At 47.2% G+C, this 24790-nt stretch overlaps 1 protein-coding gene and 1 pseudogene across 7 annotated transcripts in view; one reads left to right on the top strand and one right to left on the bottom strand.

Moving 5' to 3' along the window:
- GXYLT1 (glucoside xylosyltransferase 1) overlaps positions 1-24790 on the bottom strand; it is an 89853-nt gene that overhangs the window by 28198 nt on the left and 36865 nt on the right. For 2 of the 7 annotated variants that reach the window (XM_034404281.3, XM_034404280.3), the window contains exon 1: positions 18385-22845. The exons of 4 other annotated variants lie outside the window; for them this stretch is intronic. In XM_034404281.3, the coding sequence (XP_034260172.1) occupies positions 18385-19109 (725 nt within the window). In that variant the 5' untranslated portion in view covers positions 19110-22845. Of the gene's footprint in view, positions 1-5448; positions 5730-18384; positions 22846-24790 lie in introns of those variants that run through there. One more of the 7 variants, XM_034404285.3, reaches the window with a different exon arrangement.
- Positions 23536-24689, top strand: LOC148112861 (lamina-associated polypeptide 2, isoforms alpha/zeta-like; annotated as a pseudogene).

Genomic DNA, 24790 nt, shown 5'->3' on the forward strand with positions numbered 1-24790 from the left:
TAGGCAATGGTGGTGGCCGTCACAACAGTGTTGACAGGGGAGGCGGCGGACTGGGTAGCCAATCTTCATAGCGAGCATGCCTGAGAGTTAACAAATGTCAGGATGTTCCTGGAGGGTTTCAGGGGGAGATTCGAGGATGAATCTAGAGCCCAATCTGCCAAAGGGGAGATAGTGGCACTCAAACAATGTGGCCAATCTGCAAAGGAATATGTACGGGAATTTATGCAGTCCTGACTGCAGCCGAGTATTGCCGGAATGGTGCTCCTAATAAATCACTATATTTCCTTTGAAGTTTGGATCATGGCTCATGAATTAATTAGGGCATCTTTCGGAAACTTGACAGACAGTCAGGACTGACCCACGTAGATTTACGTTCCCCTATGACCCTGTCTCTCCCCTCCCGCCTGGCCATGTCATAAATCACATTCTCCAATTAACCACTTTGGCTGGCTGTGAAATCTAACACCCTCCTTCTGATTGCGATCAGAAAAATGTATGGAATTCACTTCAGTTCTCCCTCCCTCCTGCTCATGGCAACTTGAAAGCTTTGCAAGTTGACAAGAGGGGCTGGGTGCCCTATTTGAGCGGTTCTTACGCCCCTGAAATTGGCTCTCTGGCTTCTAGCCCTTGAAATCACTCGTCTTAACAGTCCCTTCTGGGTTCCGGAATATCAAGGCGATGCAGCAAGGGGTTCTGGTAGGGTCTTGTGCCCCCTTCTTTGACCTGAACGGCCCTACGCCCTGGCGGCTGCTCCTTTGTTGCCATTGTTCCTGCTAGGTGGGCACTGAGCAGGTCTGTTGGTGGAGCTTCGCACCCCCCTCTCTCAGTGGATTTTGGCAGCGGCCCAACCTCTACTCTAGACTTCACCTGGACTGTTCCTGTGGCCTCCAGACTTTGGTCTGTGCCCTTTGCCGTATTTGACAGTTAGCAGATTTAAAGAGAACATCTTTTTTCCCGGCAACGGCACCATGCCTAAGGCCGTAAGTCCAAGCATGGGCGGAGAGCCAGTTTGGCTGCCGGCAGCGCATCCCGATCGGTCACTGTGGAGGGGACTCATCCTCCCTCGGATCTCACTACCGGTGACCAACCTTTGGAGCCCTGCCGTGGGCCTTCCAAGCACTCTGCTTCCACACGGGCCGAGATGTGCAGGGACAGGACCCTGAAGAAGCTTTGTAAGCGGGTTGCCAGACCTTCGCAAGTAGCACCAGTGTCCTTAGCGGTTCCACCCTCAGAGAGCCCCGCCCCCCCAGGGTCGGCGCATCCTTTGGACCACTTGTCCTTGTTGGACGGTCAGTTGGTCATACAGCTGGACAGCTTGTGGAGTCAGACGATACAACCTGCTCCGACTGGTCCTCCCCGGTCTTCCTCTCCTCACCAGCTCACGGGGGTATCTCCTCATTCAGGGCCAGCACTTCCTGATGCTCCAGTCCTCCTTTCTTCAGACCAAATGTAGAATATCATTGCATCGGCCTTGCAACAGTCTTTGGCCCAGATTCGACCTTCTCATAAGAGCTTTCGGTGTGTTCTGACCGTTCTGCCATCTCACATGAGGCAGACTGTGACGATGCTCTTTCCATAGCCGCTCCTGACTCGCCTATTTCTTCGGCAGATAGTCATATTTCTTCTTGAGGCGGCGTTGACCCGCTAGAGCATGAGCTCTCAGAGGATGAGGGAATGCCTCCAGAACAACCAGCTTTCACTGGCTTGTTTCCCCAAACATTGTTCAAGTCTCTGCTCTTTAAAGCCATCAATACAGCTGGGCTTGCTTCCTCCCTGGCTGCACCGGTGCCGTCTTCCTCCACATCTCCAGGGGACCTGGATCCCCTCTTCACGGAGCCTCCAAGACTGTGGACACGATCCCCACTCCACCTCTGTTTTTGGAGGTCGTCAGGAAGCAGTGGGATTCGCCTGGCACGATGGTAACCCCTTCGACTACAGAACGGAGAAATTTCAACGTGCCCTCCGATCTAGCTACTCTACTTCAAATTCCATCTGTGGACTCACCAGTGTTGGCATTACTCCCCAATGCGACCATGCCCGAAGACCCGGGCGAGGGTCTTCGCCCTGAGGAGAGGAGAGCAGACCAGGTTTTACAGTGCGTCTTCCAGGGGGCATCTTGGGCCATCTGCTCCGCTTCCACAGCGTCTTTCTTTAATCAGACCACACTCCTCTGGTTGCGCCAAATTCAGGAGTCCTTGGTCTCTGACGATATCCGCGTACGGCAGGATTTAAACAAGATCATTGCGGCCATACAGTTCTCGGCGGATACCACATTGAACGCGGCTCGTTTTGCGGCAAAATCCCTGGCTTCTGCGGTAGTTGCCCGTCGGCTGGTCTGGCTTCATCACTGGCAGGCGGATGCCAGGCACAAATGGCGTTTAGCGTTTGTTCCGTTTGCGGGTACCAAGCTGTTCGGGGACGGTTTGGACGCATTTCTTATGGAGACTAAGGACAAACGGAGGGTTCTACCGACTGTCTACCGTAGGAGCGAACCTCGCTTTCATCCTTATCCAACTCGCTCGGCTTACCGAGGTCATGACGGGGGGTCTTCCTCTTCCTTCCCTTCCTCCAGATTCCAGGGACAGTCCCAGCCTCGTCATCGTTATACCCCGGACAGGGCTTCTCAAGGTAGGCCTTTTACCAGAAAACAGCCCTTTCTTGGGGGAGGAGGTCGCTCTTTCCGCCACCGTCATTGAATGCAGTCCGAGTCCACCCATCCGTGGCAGATTGAATCTCTTTGCTGCGCACTGGGAGGCGACTATTTTGGAGAAATGGGTCTTGGCCACCTTAAAATCAGGATTGGCAATTGGATTCCTCTCCACTCCTCCTATGTTTTTTGTCAGCTATCCATTGTCTCGCGACCTCCAGAGGCGGGCCCTCATGGAGGCAGCAGTGCAGCATCTCCTTTCAACCAGGGCTGTCCCTCCTGACCGGGGGTTGGGTTTTTACTTCCATGTTTTTCTGGTTCCGAAGTCATCGGGGGAGTGGAGACCAATTCTGGACCTTAAGTTGTTGAATTGGTACGTTGCATACCGTAAATTCAAAATGCATCCCTTGAAGTCCATCCTCGACGGCGTCCGGAGGGGCGATCTCCTCTCTTCTATAGACCTCACTGAGGCCTACCTTCATATCCCCATCCTCCCCGCCCATCGACGGCTCCTTATATTTTGTTATGCTGGAGTGCATTATGAGTATATGGCCCTTCCCTTTGGCTTTTTCTCAGCTCCATTTTCCTTCACAAAGGTGTTGTCTGCCCTAGCGGCGTCCCTTGGGGCCAAGTCAGTTCGCCTGCAATGCTACTTAGACGACATTCTAATTTTATCTTCATCTCCATTGCAGGCGGCTTTGGATGTGCAGGTTACCTTGCAGGCTGTCGCTGCGCATAGCTTCTTGATTAACTTTAAAAAGAGCCAACTTGTCCCTTCTACCCGGCTCCTCCATTTGGGGGCGATCATAGATTCCGTGTCAAGGGAGGTTTTCCTATCGCAAGAGCGCCAGGATAGTTTAAGGGCCCTGGTGGCACAAGTAGAGGCAAGTAGATCGATCTCACCCCGGGTTTTTTCCCAGCTCTTAGGGAAGATGATTTCCACCATTGGCATTGTCCCCTGGGCCAGGCTACACTCCCGCGATCTTCAGTGGTTTCTCTTGCCATTGCAGAAGGCGGGCAGGGGCACTTCGTCCCTCTAGGGCCCGGTTCCCCTGTCAGTACGCAGGTCCCTTCGGTGGTGGCGGTCTCCGGCGCTTTCAAAGGGCTCCCTCTTCTTTGAACCGCAGAGGGTGGTAGTGACCATGGACGAAGTCTGCAGAGCTGGGGAGCCCATTGTCTGGGACAGACGGCGCAAGGCACATGGAGCAGTCGCAAATCTCACCATCCGATCAACTGGCTGGAACTGTATGCAATATTCTTGGCCCTTTGGGCTTTCTGGCATCTCATCTCCGGCTCCCACGTCCTGGTCCTTACAGACGTCACTGCGAAGGCCCATGTCAACCGGCTGGGGGGCACAAGATCCCGCTCCCTCATGTCTGTGGCCATGTCGCTCGGGCTCTGGGCGGAACGTCACCTGGCCTCCCTGGTTGCGGAACACATCTCCGGTGTGGACTATGTTCAGGCAGACTGGCTAAGCCATCAATGCCTGGATCACACAGAGTGGCGTCTGAACCCTCGGATCTTCAGGGACCTGACCCTCTGCTTCGGCGTTCCCGAGGTTGATCTGTTCGCGACGCCAGCGAACACTCAGCTCCCACGTTTTTTCACAAGGTACCCTGCTCCTCGCGCAGTGGCCACAGATGCACTCAGATCCCCGTGGCCAACGGGGCTACTGTACACCTCCTGCTGCGGGTGATCCGCAAGCTAGTGTCGGAGCGAGCGGAGCTGATTCTGCTGGCCCCTCACTGGCCTCGGAAGCCTTGGTTTGCGGACCTTGTTTCCTTGTCGGTCGCCCCTCCTTGGCGCATCCCTCAGGAGAATGTCCTGACACAGGGGACCTTGCGGCACCCGGACACTCTGTGGCTCAATTTGACTGCCTGGAGATTGAGCGGCGCTCTCTGAGGAGCGTCAACATTCCAGCAGACGTTATCCAGATGATTAAGGCTTCGCAGCGGCCTTCCACCAACCGGATCTATTCAGCGACCTGGCAGTCTTTCTGCATGTGGTGTACTCGGCACGGAATTCAACCTCTTCATGCCTCCATTGTCGACATCCTGGTCTTCCTCCAGGAGGGTCTCGCCAAAGGTCTGTCTCCTAATACACTGCACCGACAAGTGGCGGCCATTTCCTCAGTGCTTGCCTGCAGATCTCTGGATTCCTTGGCTCAACATCCGCTGCTCCGCCATTTCCTGCGGGGACCCTCTAATTTGTGTCCACCTACCTTTTTTTTTTTTTTTTTTTTAAATTTGATTTATATGCCGCCCTTCTCCGGAGACTCAGGGCGGCTTACAGTGCATTCAGCAATAGCCTTCATACTTTTGTATATTTATACAAAGTCAGCTTATTGCCCCCACAAACTGGGTCCTCATTTAACCTACCTTAGAAAGGATGGAAGGCTGAGTCAACCTTGAGCCTTGGAGAGATTCGAACCAGCAGTAAATTGCAGGCAGCTGTGTTAATAACAGGGTGCTTTAAACCACTGTAGTACCTACCTGGGACCTATCGCTGGTCTTGAGCTCACTTACGGGTCCCCCGTACAAGCCTTTGCGGACTGCCAGCCTCCGTTTGCTGACTTGTAAGGTCACTTTTTTGGTGGCCATCACCTCAGCTCGCCGCATCTCCGAACTGGCTGCTCTCTCCACTCGGAGTGATCTTTGTATTTTCCACACGGACAGTGTTGTCCTCCGGCTGGATCCTACTTTTGTGCCCAAGGTGAACATGCTTTTTCATCGCATGCAAGAACTTACCTTGCCCAATTTCTGCCCGCGACCTACGCATCCTAGGGAATGGCATTGGCATACCTTGGACGTCCGTAGAGCATTGAAGATTTACATTGCACGGACGGCTTCCTTCCGCAGGTCTGAATCTCTCTTTGTGTCCTTTCTGCCGGGGTCGCTTGCTTCCAAGGTATCATCTTCTACCATCAGGTGTTGGATACATCACACGATCGCTACGGCCTACGATCTGTGTTCCGTGCCATGTCCTCCTCGGTTAACAGCGCACTCCACCCGCAGTGCAGCCACGTCGGCGGCCTGGGCTACTCAGGCCTCCTTGTTGGAGATCTGCCGGGTGGCTATGTGGACTTCTCCATCACTGTTCATTTGCCACTACAAAATTGACAAATTCGCTTCAGCGGATGCCGCCTTTGGACGTCGGGTGCTGCAAGGGGTTCTTTCAGGGGAGGGTCCCTCGGTCCAGCCTGGCCCCACCCGTTAATTGGGGCTGTGAATTTGGGTATGTCCAATCCTGGCTGCTGTCTCCACCCACTATGGAGAAGGGGCGTTGGTCCTACCTGAGACCCTCCTTCTCGTAGGGTGGAGACAGCAGCCAGATCCTCCCTGCGCCAGTCTTGTCTCTGTCCTTTCTTTCCTTACCTTTCTTTGGTCTTCCACACGCCGAGTCTGTCGGTCTCCTGCCTTCGCCAAAAGCTGGGTATCCTAGGCAACATAGGCGGGACCTAACAATTATGGCAGACTCAGTCCACCAATCATGAGCAACTGAGCACCACCCTGGTCTCAGGTAGGACCAACGCCCCTTCTGTTGTGACCTCACTTTGGAATATCATTTCCACTGGCCCCAATCCTATTATCCTTTTGCAACATTTACAGACCTGGTTCTGTCATTGGACATGGGAATCAGTGGGTGTGGTTGAGTCTGTGCAATGATTGTGCTGTTTTGTTATTGGTGAACTTATTTTTAGCCCAACATGTTTCTGGTTTTTATGCTGTTTTGAATATTGTTAGTTGCCTAGATCTATTCCTCATGACTGTATTAGAGCAAGAAAGAAAATAAAGGATGTATGACACCATTTAACCATGGTTCCACTATTAAGCACCCAATGTTATATAATTAACCAGCAGTTCCTATGTAAGCATGTACTGAATTACAGCTTCAAAGTCAAATTAAGCAAGAAGTGGCCGCAAGATCAAGCAACATCTTGCGGCCCGCAGAGCTTCTTGCAGCCCGTTGGTGCTGGGCAAGGCTCGAGCGCTCGGGGAGATGCTCCATGTGCTCTCCAGATCAGCAGCTGCTTCTCTCCGTCGCTGCTCTTGCTGGGTGAGCGTCTTGCACAGCACAGTGAAAGTTAGCAGCCATGAGCCGCTGTGTCCCTCTAGCTCCCATCTGGAAAGCACTGCAGCGGAGAGAAGCAGCTGGATTGAATGCTGCTTCTCTCTGCCGGAGTGCTTTCCGGATGGGTCTTACAGGACCCAAAGCAGCAGCTCATGGCTAAATTTTCCTGTGCTGCGCAAGATATTCTCCCAGCAAGAGCAGCAGTGGAGAGAAGCTGTCAGATCCCTATCCTGATGTTGCCATTCTCCTGGGAGAGGGGGGGGGATCATGGATGAAGCAAGGATGCCGGTCAGTTGCAGAATAAATTGAGGAGTTCCAAGACCTTGCCTGCTGCCTGTCAGATCTGGAAGCCATCTTTTACCTTTGAACCTTCAGGCATGCCACAATTTCTACTGTGGGAGGGGGGATTGTATAGAGTGAAGATGATATGTAGTCAAAACATTCTTTCTAGAAAGTCAAGGCCGTTGTGCCCTGGAGCTATGCTGAGAAGTATGAGGTGTCTGATTGGTTCGTGTGATGAACATGTGGGTGATGGGCAAGGACTTGAATTTTCTTTTGGGTGAGGAAAACCCAGAAGCTCTCAGATTTGGGTTTTCCCAGATGTGCCAATATGACATCTCTAATAAAAATTAGCTTTGAGGAACCTCAAGCCTCGAAGTTTGATTTTGTTGGGGGTGTTACTTGGAACTCTGACAGCGCGTGGATTGGCCAGAAGATATTCTGGTGAGCTGGCTTAAAGATGGCCTGAATATGACCTCTACAATGCCTGCCTGGCTCGGGGTGCCCCTAACCGTTTGCATGAGTGGTACCTCATAGCGTAAGAGGCAGAGATCAACATGACCAGAAACCAGTACTGAGCCGGAAGAGTTTGGATAAGATTCCCACCTCAGGGGAACTGGGAACCCTTCAAGCCGCAAACTGTCCTAGCGCTGAAGCCAGCCAGCTTCAAGTGCGGAAAGGAGGGGCATCGCATAGCAGTGTCATTCGAAAACTCCCACGAAGTTTTCGAATGACACCCACCAGAGCACTTGTCAGGAAGAAAGCCCACAAAATCAACCCCCCAAGGAAGGAAATCGCTTTAAGAAGCAGAAAGGCTTTAGAGTTTCACGCCCCTACAACCCCAGGGGAAGGAACTCCGGCACCCCAACGTGAAAACCCAAGTTTGTCTGAAAGTGACCCGGAAGGCGATCAGCTAGTAAGTGACCCTATTGAACCACTCACCCTGCCCCTAAGGCTTTTTATCCCCAGTTGAGAAAAAAAAAGTAAAAATCTCAGCATTACTGGACTTGGGGTGCACCCAATGCTTAATTAGCCCAACCTTGATGGGAGAGCTGGGGATTCACCTATGGAAGCTAAAAAAACCCATCACATTCTGCCAGTTAGATGGATCAGTAGCGGGTGGGGGGGGGGAAGCCAGCCATCTTTGCCATAGAACCCCTACAAATAAACTTGAGGAACCATGATGAAACACTCACGTTTATAGTGGCACCCAGAATGGAGTGGCTGCTAGTCCTAGGGCTCACATGATTGAGAAAATGGAACCCCAAAGTAAATTGGAAACAAGGGACCACAAGATTTCAAGGGCACATAACTTTCACTGATGACCTAATGAAAAAACTGAGGGAGGTGCAAACAAAGAAACAGCAATGCCTGGCTGGACTGAGCCAACCCAGGGCATACCTAGAGAGCACAGAGACTTAGCCAAGGTTTTCAGTGAAGAAGGCTCCGATGAACTCCCACCCCCCCTCCACAGATTGTGCTATCGAAATTTTACCAAAGGCTAAATTTCTGAAACCGAAAATGTATAGCATGTCCCTCCCGGGAACTAGAGGAGCTGAGAGCTTTCACTGATAAAAACCTAGCAAGAGGATTCATCGAGCCTACCCGACCAAAAATCGCTGCCCCGGTACTATTTTATGAGAAAAAAGATGGCATTCTACGTCTTTGTGTGGACTATAGAAATCTCAACACTGTGAGTGTAGAAAATGTGTACCCCCTCTCCCTTATGAAAGATATGCTAGCCCATCTCTCTAAGGGAAAAATGTTCTCAAAACTGGACTTAAGGGAGGTTTATTACAGATCAGAATAAGGGAAGGGGACGAATGGAAAACCGCATTTAATGCATGCCTGGGTTGCTATCAATTCAAGGTACTCCCATTTGGACTACAAGGTGCCCCTGCCATCTTTATACAACTAATAAATGAGGTACAAAGGGGTCCTGGTTTACTTACATGACATTTTAATATACACTGAAACCAAAGCGGAGCACATAAAAGTGGTCCGAGAGGTCCAAAACAAACTCCACTCAGCGAAGCTCTATGCCAAACTCTCCAAATGTGAATTCCACCAAGAAAAAATAGACTACCTAGGGCCGTGATGGCGAATCTATGGCACGCGTGCCACAGGTGGCATGCGGAGTCATATTAGTGGGCACGCCAGCTCAGCTCTGGGGCGCATGTGTGCACTGGCCAGCTGATTTTTGGGCCTTCTGGGCCCACCAGAAGTAGGGAAACAGGCTGTTTCCTGCCTCTGGAGGGCCTGGGGGGAGGGTGGGGAAGGCCCGTTTTTTTTTCTTACCTGGCTCCAGATCCTCTCTGTGTATCTGGGAACGGTGAAAACAGCCTTTCCCACTTCCTTGGAGGCCCTACGGAGGCTCAAAGGGCCCATTTCCCCATTCCTGGTGGGACAGGAAGTGACGTTTTTTCCTGTCCCCAGCCTCCAGAGACTCCTAGAGAGGCTCCTAGAGACTCCTAGAGAGGCTCCTAGAGAGGTTCTGGAGGCTGGGGACAGCAAAAAATGTCACTTCCTGTCCCACCGGGAGTTGGGAAATGGGCTTTTTCGGCCTCCGTAGGGCCTCCAAGGGAGTGGGAAAGGCTGTTTTCGCCGTTCCCAGATACACAGAGAGGATCTGGAACCAGGTAAGAAAGAAAAACGGGCCTACCAGGCCATCATGTGCCAGGAGCGGGGGGGGGGAGGGGGAGGCGGTGCGCACACATGCGCGTGGGCACGTGCACGCGCAACCCTCCCCCACCCACCCCTCTCCTGGCACGCGATGGCAAAAAGGCTAGCCATCACTGACCTAGGGTATCGAATCTCCCACAAGGGCATAGAAATGGATCCACAAAAAGTGCAAGCCGTGATTGATTGGGCACCAACCCGCACATGCAAACAATTACAAAGTTTCCTGGGGTTTGCAATTTTCTTCCATCAATTCATTCCGGCATTTGCACAAATTGCCTTCCCCATAACCAACCTATTAAAAACCAAGGGGGAGGACAAGCCAAAACCAAACAACCATTAAACTGGACAATGGAATGCCAAGCAGCAATAGAAAAACTCAAATGACTATTCTCTGCGGAACCAGTCTTAAAACAGCCAGACCCAAAAAAGCCATTTATCGTACAGGCAGATGCCAGTGACGTAGCAGTAGGAGCCGTCTTGCTTCAAAAAAACAAGCAAGACTACCTACAACCATATGCTTATACTTCCAAAAAATTAACTGATACTGAAGAGAGGTGGGCCATCTGGGAAAAAGAAGCATATGTGGTGCGCTGGACACTCCTGACTTGGAGACACTTCCTAGAGGGAAATAAAATCCCCTTTGAAGTTTGGACTGATCATAAAAACTTGGAGGCCCTTAAGACTCCGTGGAAACTTTCCCCCAAGCAGGTACAATGGGCTGAATATATCAAACGCTTTGATTTCACCCTCAAATATTTTCTGGGAGGGAAAAACCTTTTGGCAGATGCGCTATCGAGAAAACCTCAATGGAATAGCACAAGAGCCGAAATAATTAAGCCTTTGCTCCAAAGCCCCCAACTAGCAGCCAAAGTAATCACCAGGACACAATCCAAACAGGAACTGCCTACAGACAATGCCATCACCCAGGCTTTTAAGCAAGCCATGATCAAGGATGAATGATTGCAGATACACAAAAGTACCTGCCTGCTGAAAGATGACTTAGCCTGGGTGGGAGGAAAACTATATGTCCCTGCCAGTCGAAGACTACACCTTATGGCAATCTGTCATGATTCCAAACTAGCTGGGCACTTTGGATTTGTAAAGACCCTACACCTCATCAAAAGGCAATTCTGGTGGCCATCCCTCAAGAAAGATATAGAAAGCTACATAGCCAGTTGCCCTGCCTGCGCAGCAGCGAAAAGATGACAAGGGAAATCCCCTGGACTCTTACAAAATGTTCCCGAGCCTTCAGCAACCTGGAGAGAGATCTCCATGGATTTCATTGTTGAACTGCCAAAAAGTGCAGGGAATACTGTCATTTGGGTAGTAACTGACCTGTTCTCCAAATAGGCCCATTTTATCCCCTGCCCAAAAATCCCAACAGCCAAGACACTGGCAAAGATGTTCCTAATCCACATTTACCATCTCCATGGAGCCCCATAAAGGATTATTTCTGATCAGGGGATCCAATTTACTTCAAAATTTTGGAGGGCGTTCCTGAGCCGACTAGGAACCACCCAAAGCTTAAGCTCCTCCCACCACCCATAGACTAATGGGGGGTGGTGGTGGAACAAGCCAATGGCGTTCTAGAACAATACTTTAAGATGTTTTATTAATTACCAACAGGACAATTGGACTGACGTGTTACCTTTTGCTGGTATACAACAACTCAGTACACTCCAGCACAGGTTTCACCCTATTTCGAGTAGCAACAGGCCAAGATTTCACTCCAATGCCTGAACTACTCACAGAAGAACCTGCCATCCCCTTCCTTAAGTGGAGTGGATGAAAAACCTACAAACCACATGGCCAGTGGTAAAACTAACCCTGAAAGAAGCCAGAGCTGCATTCAAAGCACAAGCTGACAAGAAAAGAGTGGAAACAAAACCATTCCACATAGGGGATAGAGTTTACTTATCTACTAAATTATTACAATCACTACAAATCTCAAAGAAATTGGGACCAAAATTCATAGGGCCTTTCCCCATTACCAGGGTTATCAACACAGTGACTGTAGAACTACTCCTTCCCAAAACACTTAGACAAGTCCACCCAGTGTTTCACTGCAGCCTACTCAAACCAGAAGTTACCTCTTCTCTCAGACCACCCTGCACCCACACCTCCTGTTCCCATTATGGTGGAGGGAGAATAACATTTTGAGATTAAAGAGATACTTGACTCCCACACTCACCATGGCTTCACGCAGTATCTGGTTGTGTGGAAGCATTTACTACCATCCCAAAATGAATGGGTAGCCAAGAAACATGTTAAAGCCCCTATGTTTTTAAGGAAATTCCACCTTCAATATCCCAACAAACCATGTCAACTTACTGTAATCATTTTCCTTCTCTCTTTACAGGTGGATTTTCCTTTTTTCTAAGGAGGACAGCATGTCAGATCCTTATCATGATGCTGCCATTCTTCTGGGAGAAGGGGGCACCATAGATGTATTACTTAGTTTATTGCTTTCTTCCTCACTCTTTCATAACATGTAACCTTTCACTTTATAACCTTTATCCTGGTGGATAGGCATCTTGAGATTTTCTCACCTTTAGGGGAAAGGAGGGGAAGGGAGGGCCATGTGGATTGTATCACTCTGAAAGCCGGCGGAAGATGACTCTGAAAAACGTTCACTTATACGTTCTCAGGCTGGCCGTTACGATAATATCTCCACACCTGCTGATTGGCTGAATACACATTGGACTGAAGGGAGGGGTTTCTAATTCCTTTATCCTAACTGTATTGCCTGACGGAAACTCGGAGTCTGCTTTTCCTTTAATCTTGCTATCACTCCTGTTCAATAAAAGGTTCCTTTTAAAATGCTAAAGCTTCAAGAGTTTTTACTTTTTCGAACGAGGAGGAGAGGCTGGACCTTATAAAAGCAGCCGCCGACCCGGAGAGCACATGGAACGTCTCCCCAAGTGACCGAGGCTCGTCCAGCACCAACCGCAAGAAGCTCTGTGGCCGCAAGATATTGCTTGATCTTGCATCTGCTTCTTGCAGCCCTTGGTGCTGGCTGTGCCTTGGGCGCTCGGGGAGATGCTCCACATACTCTCCCGAGACACTGGCCCGACCTGGCTGCTTCTCTCTCTGAAATGTTTTAAGAAAGCCGATTTTCTTTCCAAAATTTAATTTTCCTCACTCAAAGAAAAGATGGTTAGCATGATAGTCCTTTTGGTTTTGTTTTATGAAGATGCATGTCTCAAGCAAGGCTTTCCACATGGTGTCTGACTTGGTTTTGTTCTATCATTTCAGAAATAGAATGGTTTTGTTTAGAAAGTCAAATCTTTGGGAAGGAAAGAGGGGGAGGGAAGGAAGGATGGCAACCAGCAATCATGAACAATTTTAGGAAATCAGGATGCATAAACAAAACAAATTTTCCTTCCTGGCTAGAAATGTTGAAAGAGTAAAACATTGAAAGAATAAAATATCAGTCATCATTTACCCTTAACTGATTCCCAGGTTATTTGGTAGTTTTCTATTTTTGTGAATAAGTTATTTTTTAGGAATAAAGTTTTCAGAAGCATTTGGCTCTTATGCTGGGAGATGCCCTAATTCAGTTGGAATGTTGATGGAGCACAGTAGGATATGGGCATATTATCATATTGTGACAATATTCTTTCCCAAGAATAAAATTTAAGTAAATAAATGGTTCCAGTTTTTCCTTTTAAACAGGGGATCAGGTTTTCCTGATAGGGGACTTGAGACTCCAGCCATGGGATTCACTCTGTCTTCTAGCTCTACAGACTGGGTTGTAATTTGAAGGGACACCCCCTCTGGTGCTCCTCCCAGTTTCAACTCAATCTTGAGCAATTCAGACAGGGTTTCAATGACCTGTATGAACTGACCTGCATGGTTAATTGGAGTTGATAAGGGTTTAAGTATTATTGGAGAGTTTCAGACAATATAAAAACAGATAGCTTTAGGCTCCAGACAGTTGCAGCACTCTTCCACACTGGGGATCGGCACAAAGCAGCTGGCAGGCCGGGCAGACCATTGGCGGCTGCTGTGGGGAACCACCATTTTGGAGGTTCCGTGACAGGGAGCACTTGCAACTGGACAAAGGATCCAGCCGGAACCCCGGAAAGGTGGAAGATCGTTCCTATACACCCCTGGCGACCGCGGAGCAGCTAAGTAGTGGCGCGGTGGCAAGTGGCGCCACCATTTGGCGGCTGTGACAACACCGGGGTGTGCAAGAAGGCCCAGATTCACTGCGGCTTTGGCACGGAGCGCATTTAGGCACAAAACAGCTGTCAGAGCCACTGGGAGCAGCAGCGGTGGTCATTTTGTTCCAAATTACAATGTTGCAACTCTTATTGATTTTGGGGGTTTAAGATCTGGGAATGGCTGGTAGAAGGGTCTGGTTTCAGCCCTCGGGCATGGCTCAGATTTAGGGAGATGATGATCTCCAATTGACTGCAATGAGGCCTCAGGGGCTTGACTTCAAATTTAGGAGTGTGACGGCCACTGGTCCGAGTCTGCTCAAGAGCCTTGAAGCCCCAGCCTCAATACTGGATCAGACAGGAGGCTGACCAGTTCCAGCCAGCAATTTTCTCTTTCACCTGCTGAAGGCTGGGTTGCTGCTGCAGCGGCCAGCAGAGTCTGGCCCAGGAACTTGGGAGTGCCACCTGGGAGTGCCATAGACTAGAGAGTCCTTGTGACTTCCCCCATTACGTACTGTGGTGAAAGGCTACTGGATAAACAGCTTTCAGTATTTTCGATAGACTGACCTACTGTGGACTGAGGTTTCAATTCAGTGCACTGCAGGCAACTGTTCTAAAGAGAGGTAGACTCAAAGCATTAAGATGGCAGCTAAGGCTCATCTAATGACCTGATGGAGTTGGGTGAGGATTCTCATCCCCATGGGTCTAAGGCAGTGGTTCTCAACCTGGGGGTCACGACCCCTTTGGGGGTCGAACGGCCATTTCACAGGGGTCGCCAAAGCCCTCTCTCGCCCCCCCCACGCAATTGTAATTTTTATTTATTGATTAGCCCTTTGGGCCATATCAAGTGCAGAATTACAAAGACAAATCATTACAAAGGTTTGGTAAAACAAATTAAGTAAGATTGGAATAACTCGCAATTAAAACACAATTAGAATAAAATACGATCTAAAATAAAATCGGGATAAAATACAATAATTTAAAATACCATTTAAATATAATTAAAATTATATTATAATGTTGCCCCTGCATCTACCCAATCAGTGTTAACTGCTATTAAAATTACATTGTTAGATCAAGTGATCATTCTTACAATCTACCGCATTTTGCTGCACCAACTTTGTCCTCCTTCCCATCAACTTTACCACAAATTTAGCAATCCATTTTACCAACTGCAAGTTGGAACCTAACAAACAATATCGCAAAAAGTGCTCTTTAGACTTAGGGGTGCTGGTATAAAAGATCCTGCCCAGTTGATGTTCCCTCAGGTCTGAATATAGGGGGCAATCAAAAATTACGTGGGACGTTGTTTCGACTTCCCCCGTCCCACATAGACAGACCCTTTCCCTTACAGGAATACCTTTATATCTACCCCAGAGCATATTTGTTCCAAGTTGGTCCAACCTCAATTTTGTAAAGAATCTTCTCAGGACGGGAAACAAAGGCACAGCTAAATATTTTTCTATTTTGAAAATTTGTTTATTGGCTGATAACCAGGGGCAAACTTTTACTGCTGTCACCTGTGCAATATCTGATTGGGCACTTATGTCCTTAAGTCTCTGTGCAATCCAATTTTGGATCTGCCTATAGTCATACTGCTGCCAATTTAAAGGGATACCAGAGCTAGACACCTGCTTCAGAACTCTTGATAACCAGTTATTTTTATTACTTGAGATAATCTGCTCCATCAGTGCTAATTTTGGTAATCTCCCTTCCTCCATCTCGATTATTCTCAACCAATAATAAACAGTCTTCAACAAGGCCCTAGTGTCAGTCGCATGGACTCCTGTTTGTGCCCTTACTACACATGCTGGGGTTCCGGGGGACACTAACAAAATTCTCCTCAGGAACTTATTTTGAGGGATTTCCAGCCCAGGCAGCTTAACTGACCCCCATATTTCTGCCCCATAGGTAAGTACTGGTTCGATTTTCGCCTGGAAGACCTTTAGCACTGAGATTAATGAAGATGGAGTTTTCTCTAAAATAAGTTTGTTTAATTGAGCCATCCGAGCCATGGCCTTCCGAGCTCCGGCTTTTACCTGCTTATTCCATTTGCCATTTGTCTGAAATACTAGCCCTAAATAGGTAAATGACTGAACTTGTTCTATTCTTCTGTCACTTAGAACCCATCTCCTTATATTTTGTTGCCTGCTAAATATCATTACCTTTGATTTCTCTATATTAATTGTCAGGCGATTTTTTATACAATATGCTGCCAACCTCCCAAGTGACCTTCGTAGCCCCACCTGTGAGGCTGACAACAAAATTATATAATTGGCATATAACAAGCAATTGACCTGTCTTGTTCCTATACTAGGCCCATGGAGTGATGTATCTTCCAGACATTTTGGGAGGTCATTTAAATATAAATTAAAAAGTGTTGGGGCTAAAGTACAACCTTGTCTGACGCCCTTTTTTAATGGGATTGCATTTGTTACCAATCCTGACCTATTCACTCGAACTCTTACTTGGGTTTCCGTGTATAACAGTCGAATTAAATATAACAATTTCTTTTCTATTCCCATAGCCTCTAATTTATCCCATAAAATTTTTCTATCAATTGTATCAAAGGCTGCCTTCAAATCTATGAATGCCACATACAGAGGTTTTTTCCAAGACTTAAACTTTGTTATTAGATGGTCCAGCACAAAACAATTATCCATAGTAGATCTTCCGCTCCTGAAACCTGACTGCTCTTCAGCTAAAATGTTATTTCTCATTATCCAATCCTCTAATTTATGAAGCAAGTGCTTAGCATAAATTTTTGCTGAAATATCGATTAGACTAATTAATCGAAAATTATCTGGGTTATCTCTAGAGCCTTTTTTATGTAAGGGGATAATTATTGATGAACGCCAACTAGCAGGAATTTGCCCTGTTCTATTGATAAAAGTAAAGAGACCCACCAGGACGGGCGCTCACCAGGCTATGTTATCTTTAAATAACGAAGCTGGGAGCGCATCCTGTCCTGGAGCTTTGTTTGTCTTCAGGGAGGAGATTAAACTCCTCACCTCCATGATTGACACTTCTTCCCACTGCGGTAGAGCTTCATATTCCTGTATCAAGCTCCGGAGAGGATATAAGCTCATCGGAGCTATCCACTGCTGCTGGCGTGGCCAAATGCTTCTCCCATCTTTCTGCACTAATGTTTGGGTCACTTATTAGTTTTCTATCTCTAATAATTTTTAAGACCTCCAACCAGAATAGTGTAGGTGAGGCCAGCTTTGCTGCCTGTTCTAGACCAGCCCATAAGTTGTTGGTATAGGAGGCCTTTTTTCTCTTCAGTAGCTGCTTATATTTCTGCCTTATGGTAATATACTCCTTCTGTAGTTCCATGTTTGGGCTGCTTAAGTATCTCCTAAGTGATTTCCTAAGCTGTTTTTCCTTTTCCTTACAGTCATTGTCAAACCATGTTGAGTTACTAGAATCAGACTGGCCCATTGGCTTGGTAGTCATGGAAAAATGCTGCAATTTATGGCATATTTCCGCAAAACAAACTATAGGCTCTTGTTCACCCGTACTGTTTGCACATATATGCGCTAAGGCTTCCATACATGGTGAAATCATGAATTCAGTCACTGCTTTGCTATCAACCCTCTTCCATGTTAATCTTCTCTCTTGGGCTATTTCTAAGTTGAGGCCTATTTGTTGGATTGTTTGATTCCTTTTCCTTAAATCTGAAGGGATTGCCAGGGACGTCGCAATCGGAAGGTGATCACTTTCTGGCCTTGGTAACGTCAAGACCGAAGTTGCCCCTGCTACTAGGCTGTGAGAGACACAAAAATAATCAATAGAACTACATGCCTTGGGGCCAAAAAAAGTTATGGAATACCTTCTGAGCTCCGACCTACTATTTGGAGGTTACAGTTGTATACCATTGTTAGAAATTTCCCCCCATCTTTGTTCTTTTTCCTGTCTTGGGAGACCCATGATTGTTGGTTATGTAAATATCCCTCTGGAATTGTACCATTTTCAATAAAAGGTTCCAACGAGGGACCCACACGTGCATTAAAGTCTCCTGCCAAAATTAGAGGTGTTTTTGTGAATTTTTTCCGTATATCTAGTATTTTTACCTCTAGAGCCTCCCACAAATCCCCCATTGCTGGGTTGATGTACACATTTGCAAATATCATTGACTTCCCTTCATATACCAAATGGATTGCTTGAAAAAATAGAGGGCCATCCTCCAAGCATATCTCGTTTCCCTTCCATCCTAGTTCGGCTTTTACCAAGATGCCCAATCCTCCAGAGGCTCTTCCTTTTTTAGCTACTCTGTTTGCTGGCAGCTGCCAAATATTAAACCCGGGGAGCTCAATTGGGGTCTCATCGCTGCTAACCCATGTCTCCTGCAAGGCAATTACATGGTACCTATTTAAAAATTTAATACAGTAATCTGTGCACCAACTTCCTCTCCATCCTGCCACATTCCAAGAGAGGAAGTGCACTCTTGAAGGACGTGGTTGCTCGCTATTTCCTAGTCAGGCTTGGATAATCTCTCCTACCCCATTTACCTCATTTACACACACACACCCATTTAATCACCTGAGTTCAATAGAAGTCTGTTTGGGCGTCATTGCACTGCCGGTTACTTTCGGACTTGCAGGTCCATGGGCTCTATTAATCTCTGCCTCCACGGTAAATGATTTTGCATGAGGCACCGCGTTTGTGTCGTTTCTTGGTATCATCTTTGCCACTAAGGGGGATTGGGGGATTCCTTCCTGGGTGCCTTCCATCTCCGATGTTTGTCCCACAACACTTTGTGTTATCAAATCTACTGTCTCTGGTACCTTGTGCTGTATAGACGTGGGCATCAGGCTTCCTGGGTTTATAGGCTGCTGACTCTCCGGAGCTGCATCATGCCTTGAAGAGGGTAGAGCTATCGACGCTAAAGGAGCGGCAGAGGAAATAGTCTGCTTCAGCAGCTTCCTCGTCTCTTTAAGTTTTTTAAGTACTTCTTGCTGCTCCATTTGTGAAAGTGAGGAAAAAGTTTCCAAACAGGCAGAATCAAATGTCTCATCTTGTACCAAGCCAATTGAAGGAAGTTTCACTTCAGCTGGGTCCAAAACCCTAACCGACATTTCCTCTGTAACGCTAAATCTCCTCCCTACCTCGGCCAGCCTGCTTTCCCTATTCAGTCCACTTTCCCAAACAGCTGTCCCATGCACTGCCACACTCTCCCTAGGGGCTCTCTGAATTAGCGGGATGACCTCACCACTAGAAAAAACTCGGGCAGGTAAAATTTGATAATAAGCCAAGAATCCTCTCATTCACATTAGCAGGCTTGGGAAGAGCTGTTGTTTGAACTTAAAAAGAATTCTGAAATAATTATCACATTGTGGAAGATGTTCATATGCTGCCAAATCTACTGCCCCCTTGTCACACCGAGTAAGCTGTGACAAAGAGGTCACTATCTGTCTTTTTGAAGACCATCTACCCGCATTTATCTCAGAATTATATATATTCAATACAATCTGCTCCTTCAATAATCGCCTGTTTCCCCCCCCCACTCCTGTACTGTGGGATTTCAGGTCCAACCAGCTCACCATCTTTTGCTTTTTTTCCATGCTTACAGTCAATATATTGTCCGCTTGTTCTTTCCCTCGGTTGCACCATCTGGCCGGGTCGTTCTGTCTGACAGCCAGTTGAACATACCTGCGGCTTTTTCGTCTGTGCCGCAGCAATAAAATTGATCACAGAGTCCAACTTTAAACGCACCTCTGCAAATTGGTCAAAAATGGCCAAGACTGTCTGAGAAGTGAGCATACTGTGTCGGCTAATGAAATCCCTTGTACTAACATTTAGCTGGTTTTCAAGTCCTAAAGCTAATTCACTATGGTTGTAAAACTCCGACTCTAAGCCCTTGTCCCGGCCTGGAGCCATTCACCCAAAGTTGCTGAGTCATTTGTCATCAAATTACGCAGAGGGGTTCGCAAGCTTCCCAGCTGACTTCCTGATTGATTCTCCTCTGCCTGCAATTCCCACTCCAGGGGGGAATCCCCAAACAATGCCAAAACATCACGGCTAACCGGCAGGGAAAGGGGGGAGGATGCACGACCCACTGTTGAGTGCAAAGGCTGGCAAAATCCGTCAATCTTCTGTTGCTTTTGAGGATTGGTTCCACCTTCCTTACTGTTTGGAGAGCAATATGCCGTCTTTCTTTTCTTCCCCTTGGGAGAGGCCATCCGGACTCCAGTCAAACACAGCTGCAAAGGTTCTTCCCTGGGGCAAATCAGTTGCTATATGAATAACCCACAGTCAGGATCTTAGGTTGTCTGAGCACTGGATGGCTGCCATGGATAGCTGGTTTGCTTAGTACGGAAGACTTACTTCCTCTCATTCACTAAATGCTTCACCAGCTGGAGTAAAAGCTGAGGTAAAAAGCTGGGATAAAAAGTGAACCTTTCGAATAGTAAAATTAATAGCTAAAAGTTAAAAAGTTAAAAATTAAAATTAAAATTGAGAGTTAAAAATTAAAAATAAAAATAGAGAATAAAAAGTAAAAAGGGGAAATAAAGGTTAAAATTGATTTAAAAGTTAAAAGAGTATTTTAAAAGGATTTAAAAGGGATAAAAATAGAGAGTAAAAAGGAGAGCAGGCACAAAGCTGCTACTCACTCCCCACCTGCTGAAGGCTGGGTTGCTGCTGCAGCGGCCAGCAGAGTCTGGCCCAGGAACTTGGGAGTGCCACCTGGGAGTGCCATGGACTAGAGAGCCTTTGTGACTTCCCTCATTACGTACTGTGGTGAAAGGCTACTGGATAAACAGCTTTCAGTATTTTCGATAGACTGACCTACTGTGGACTGAGGTTTCAATTCAGTGGCACTGCAGGCAACTGTTCTAAAGAGAGGTAGACTCAAAGCATTAAGATGGCAGCTGAAGGCTCATCTAATGACCTGATGGAGTTGGGTGAGGGTTCTCATCCCCATGGGTCTAAGGCAGCGGTTCTTAACCTGGGGGTCACGACCCCTTTGGGGGTCGAACGGCCATTTCATAGGGGTCGCCAAAGCCCTCTCTCACCCCCCCACGCCTTCACTCACCCTTACTCTCTGCTCTGTTGGATCGCCGGCCGTTCGTTTACCCCGCCCACTCCCAATCTATTGCTGCCTCCTGAGTCCCAGCTGATGGCTAGAGGAAAAAAAACTGTTTAAATTCTTGCCGCGGGGCTTCAAAGGGCCGCCCTATAGCCAGTGGTGGGATTCTGCCGGTTCTGCCCCGCCCCGCCCCTCCGCACCACTATTTATTGCCAATAAATAGTGGTGGGCGAGGGGTGGGCGAGCCAGCAATTTAACAAATAGTTCAGTGTTTTTTTGTAATTTTATTGGCCCGCGGAGCTTCAGCATAGGCTAATTAGCCCTTGATTAGATCGGCTCCCGACTCTCAGCTGATTTGCTCTCAGCTGTTTTGCTCAGGGCTTTGCTGCTTGCTGGAGCAGATTTTTTCCCCCTAGCTATGCTGAAAAACAAAACTGAAAGTAAAGCAGACTGTTGGCTTTGCTGTTGCTGCAACGTGGCAAAATGAGGCAGAGAGAGATTTCTTTTTCTTTTTCCTCACCAAAAAAGGTAGGTGCAAAACTGCAAACAATGGGAAATTTAGGGCAAAAGAGGAGAGTTCAAGATTTTAAAACACAAAAGAAAAAAAGCTCTATTTAACTAGGGAATTGTAACAATTGAGATACTATTAATTATATATTGTGTTGAAAGCAGAAATGGTTAAGTTGTGGTTTGGAGGAGTATATGGAGGAAATTATTTGGTTTATTATTATTGGTAAATATAATTAATTGATTTGTAAGAAATTGGATTGCATGGAAATAATTGGAATATTCATGTTCATATTGATTAATATACAAAAAAGATAGTTATATAACTAATTGATTTATAATAAAATGTTGAATTTATATTAAACAACTGTAATATTACATAATTAACCAATGTGAGGATGGATATAAAAATAGATGACAATGGGAAGGGGTATAATATAGAATAGAAGGGAAAAATTGAATTTGATTAAGATTAGAGATGTGGATGAAGGCTAATATTGGTTTTTTACAAAAATAGATAAGGAATAAATATGGCAAAAAGGAAATATAGAAATTGTAAATTTAATTGAAATGACTAAACACTGTTTAAATTTGTGAACCGGCCAAATACTCTGTTCAAAGAAAATACATTGTATGTTTGTATGTGTGTTTCTAATTATTGTTATTTATTCATATTTGTTCTCTTTTATTCTTTAAAGTTTAACAATTCATTCTTTATCGTAATATCTTTATATTTGTTTGGGGTTGGCTTTCTTCCCTTTCATCTTTTTTATTGTACAGCAATCTTTCTCCTCAAACCTACCACCTCTCTCTTTACTTTCTTTCTTACTTTCTCTTCCTCCCCCTCTTCCTCTCCTCCCTACTTCCTCTTCCTTTCTCCTTCTCCTCCTCTCTTCCTCCCTCTCTTACCCTCCCTCCTACTCTAATTTCCCTTCCCTTCCTTCATCCCGCTCTATTGCTGTATCCTTTTATGCATATGGACTACTCAGAGGGCTGAAAAAGTTATTTCTGACTGGTCCTCGCACTTTTGACCAGTCCTCGAACTTATGACTGTCCTCACATTTTACGTTTTTGCCCTATCTTGTCACCATGGTGAAGAGAAGGAGTTGTGAAATGAGTGACACGGTTGTTAAGAATGCTACAATGGGCATAAATGATGACCAGTCATAAGTGCGAAGACCGGTCAAAAGTGCGAGGACCTGTCAGAAATCACTTTTTTCAGCCCTCTGGGTAGTCCTTTTGTGCACATGGACTACTCAGAGGGCTGAAAAAGTTATTTCTGACTGGTCCTCGCACTTTTGACCAGTCCTCGAACTTACGACTGTCCTCACATTTTACGTTTTTGCCCTATCTTGTTACCATGGTGAAGAGAAGCAGTTGTGAAATGAGTGACACGGTTGTTAAGAATGCTACAATGGGCATAAATGATGACCAGTCATAAGTGCGAAGACCGGTCAAAAGTGCGAGGACCTGTCAGAAATCACTTTTTTCAGCCCTCTGAGTAGTCCCTATATATATAGCCATGGCCACCCAGTCACATGACCAGCTAGCCACGCCCACCCAATCACATGACCTCCAAGCCACGTCCACAAAATAAGCCACACCCACAGAACCGGTAGTAAAAAAATTTAGAACCCACCCCTGGTTGGGGGTCACCACAACATGAGGAATTGTATTAAAGGGTTACGGCATTAGGATGGTTGAGAACCACTGGTCTAAGGGGTGACGCTCCAAATGCAGCCATCATAAAGTTAAGGGAGGAAGCAAGGAGATGGCGGCCAAACTAAAGGCCAAGGCCATATCTCTTAGGAGACCATCTAAGGCTCAGGAGAAGGTTGAAAAGAGGCTGCAAAATGCTATAGAGAAACAGATAGAAAAGGAACTAAAGGCTACCGAGAAGCGCAAACAACTTTGCCCCCAAGGGGTGGTGGAGACCAGAGCAGGACTTGCACAGCAGGTGACAGAACCAGTCTTGGAACGGGATTTATTGCTGGAGCTGGGCCCTTCCACTAGTGTGAGGGTCTCACTATTGTTGTCACCTCTGCAGTCAAGTGTAGAGGGGTACAGGGGAACCACAGTGTCCACAGCTGTTTCAATTTCCCCAATGGAGGCGGTGGCACGCCAATCCGGGGGGGGGAGACACATGTACGCCGGATATGGCCCAGAAATGGATCTCGGAGGCGGTACTGCGCGGCTTTGAAACCGGCCGACAACAGCACAGTCAGTCAGCATTACTGGCGGATGCACCAACTCTGGGTACCTACCAGGGCCTTTCAGCACAGAAGGAGCTGCTGTCACAGCAGAGCACTTCTTCTTCTTCCTCTTTGGCCTCATTATCTGGGGCCGACAAATCTCTGTCCTTCGACGAAGGGCAATTAGAACAGGAGCTGTTGGATGAGGAGGGTCTTTTACCGGACCAACCTGTTTTCAGGAGATTGTTTCGTCCCCACTTATTCAAGGCCCTACTATTCAAAGCGAAGGCCTCAACTAAGTTGGGCACAGCAGATACAAGGCCAGAGGGGTCTATGACAATGCAGGATCTGGTTGAGCTGCTCTTTTCAGAGCCTGCCACAGAGGCTCTGTTCCAGCGCCTCCTTTATTTTTTGATATGATCCAGAGACAATGGGCTTCACTGGCGGCGCATCCGAACATGACTTTGTGTGAACACAAGTTTTATAATGCAACTCCTAATCTTACCGAACTTTTATAGGTGCCAGAGGTGGATGAGTCAGTAATGGCTTTAACTTTACCTTCAGCAGCACTAGCGGAGGTGGAGGAGGTGCTGAAGCTGGATGACAGGAAATTGGAGCAGGTGTTAAGAAAAGCACATCAGACAGCGACCTGGGGTATAAAGGTGGCCACGGCTGCATCCTTCTTTACCAGAGCATCTTTGCTCTGGTTAAAACAGATACAGGATAAGATACCGGCCAGCGACATTAAGGCCCATCAAGAGTTTAACAAAGTAGTAGCGGCCGCAGAATTCACTGCAGATGCCACACTGAGTTCTGCCAGATTTGGAGCGTGCTCCATTGCCTCCACAGTCATGGACAGACACCTGCTGTGGTTCAGAAATTGGCAGGCGGACTCCAAACGAAAATGGAGGCTAGTGTCAGTCCCATTTAAGGGGTCTAAATTATTTGGAGCATCCTTGGACCCTCTGTTAGTAGAGGCTAAGGACAAGAGGAAAGTATTGCCGGCCCTATCTAGGTGCTTTAATAACAGAGCCATGACCACCTTTCGGCAGTCTTATTTTCATCCCTACAGGGGATCGAGTTTCAACCGTGCCCAGAGAGGGTTCACTCAGGCGTAAGGATACCAGACAACTCAGTATCACCAGACAGGTCAGGGGTTCCCAGACAGAAACAGGGCTCACCCCACGAATAAATGGCCTTTTCACAGAAGAAGTAATCG

The sequence above is a fragment of the Pantherophis guttatus genome, chromosome 7 (genome assembly GCF_059756535.1).
Source record: "Pantherophis guttatus breed Tessera chromosome 7, ASM5975653v1, whole genome shotgun sequence".
Classification (NCBI taxonomy): Eukaryota; Metazoa; Chordata; class Lepidosauria; order Squamata; family Colubridae; genus Pantherophis; species Pantherophis guttatus.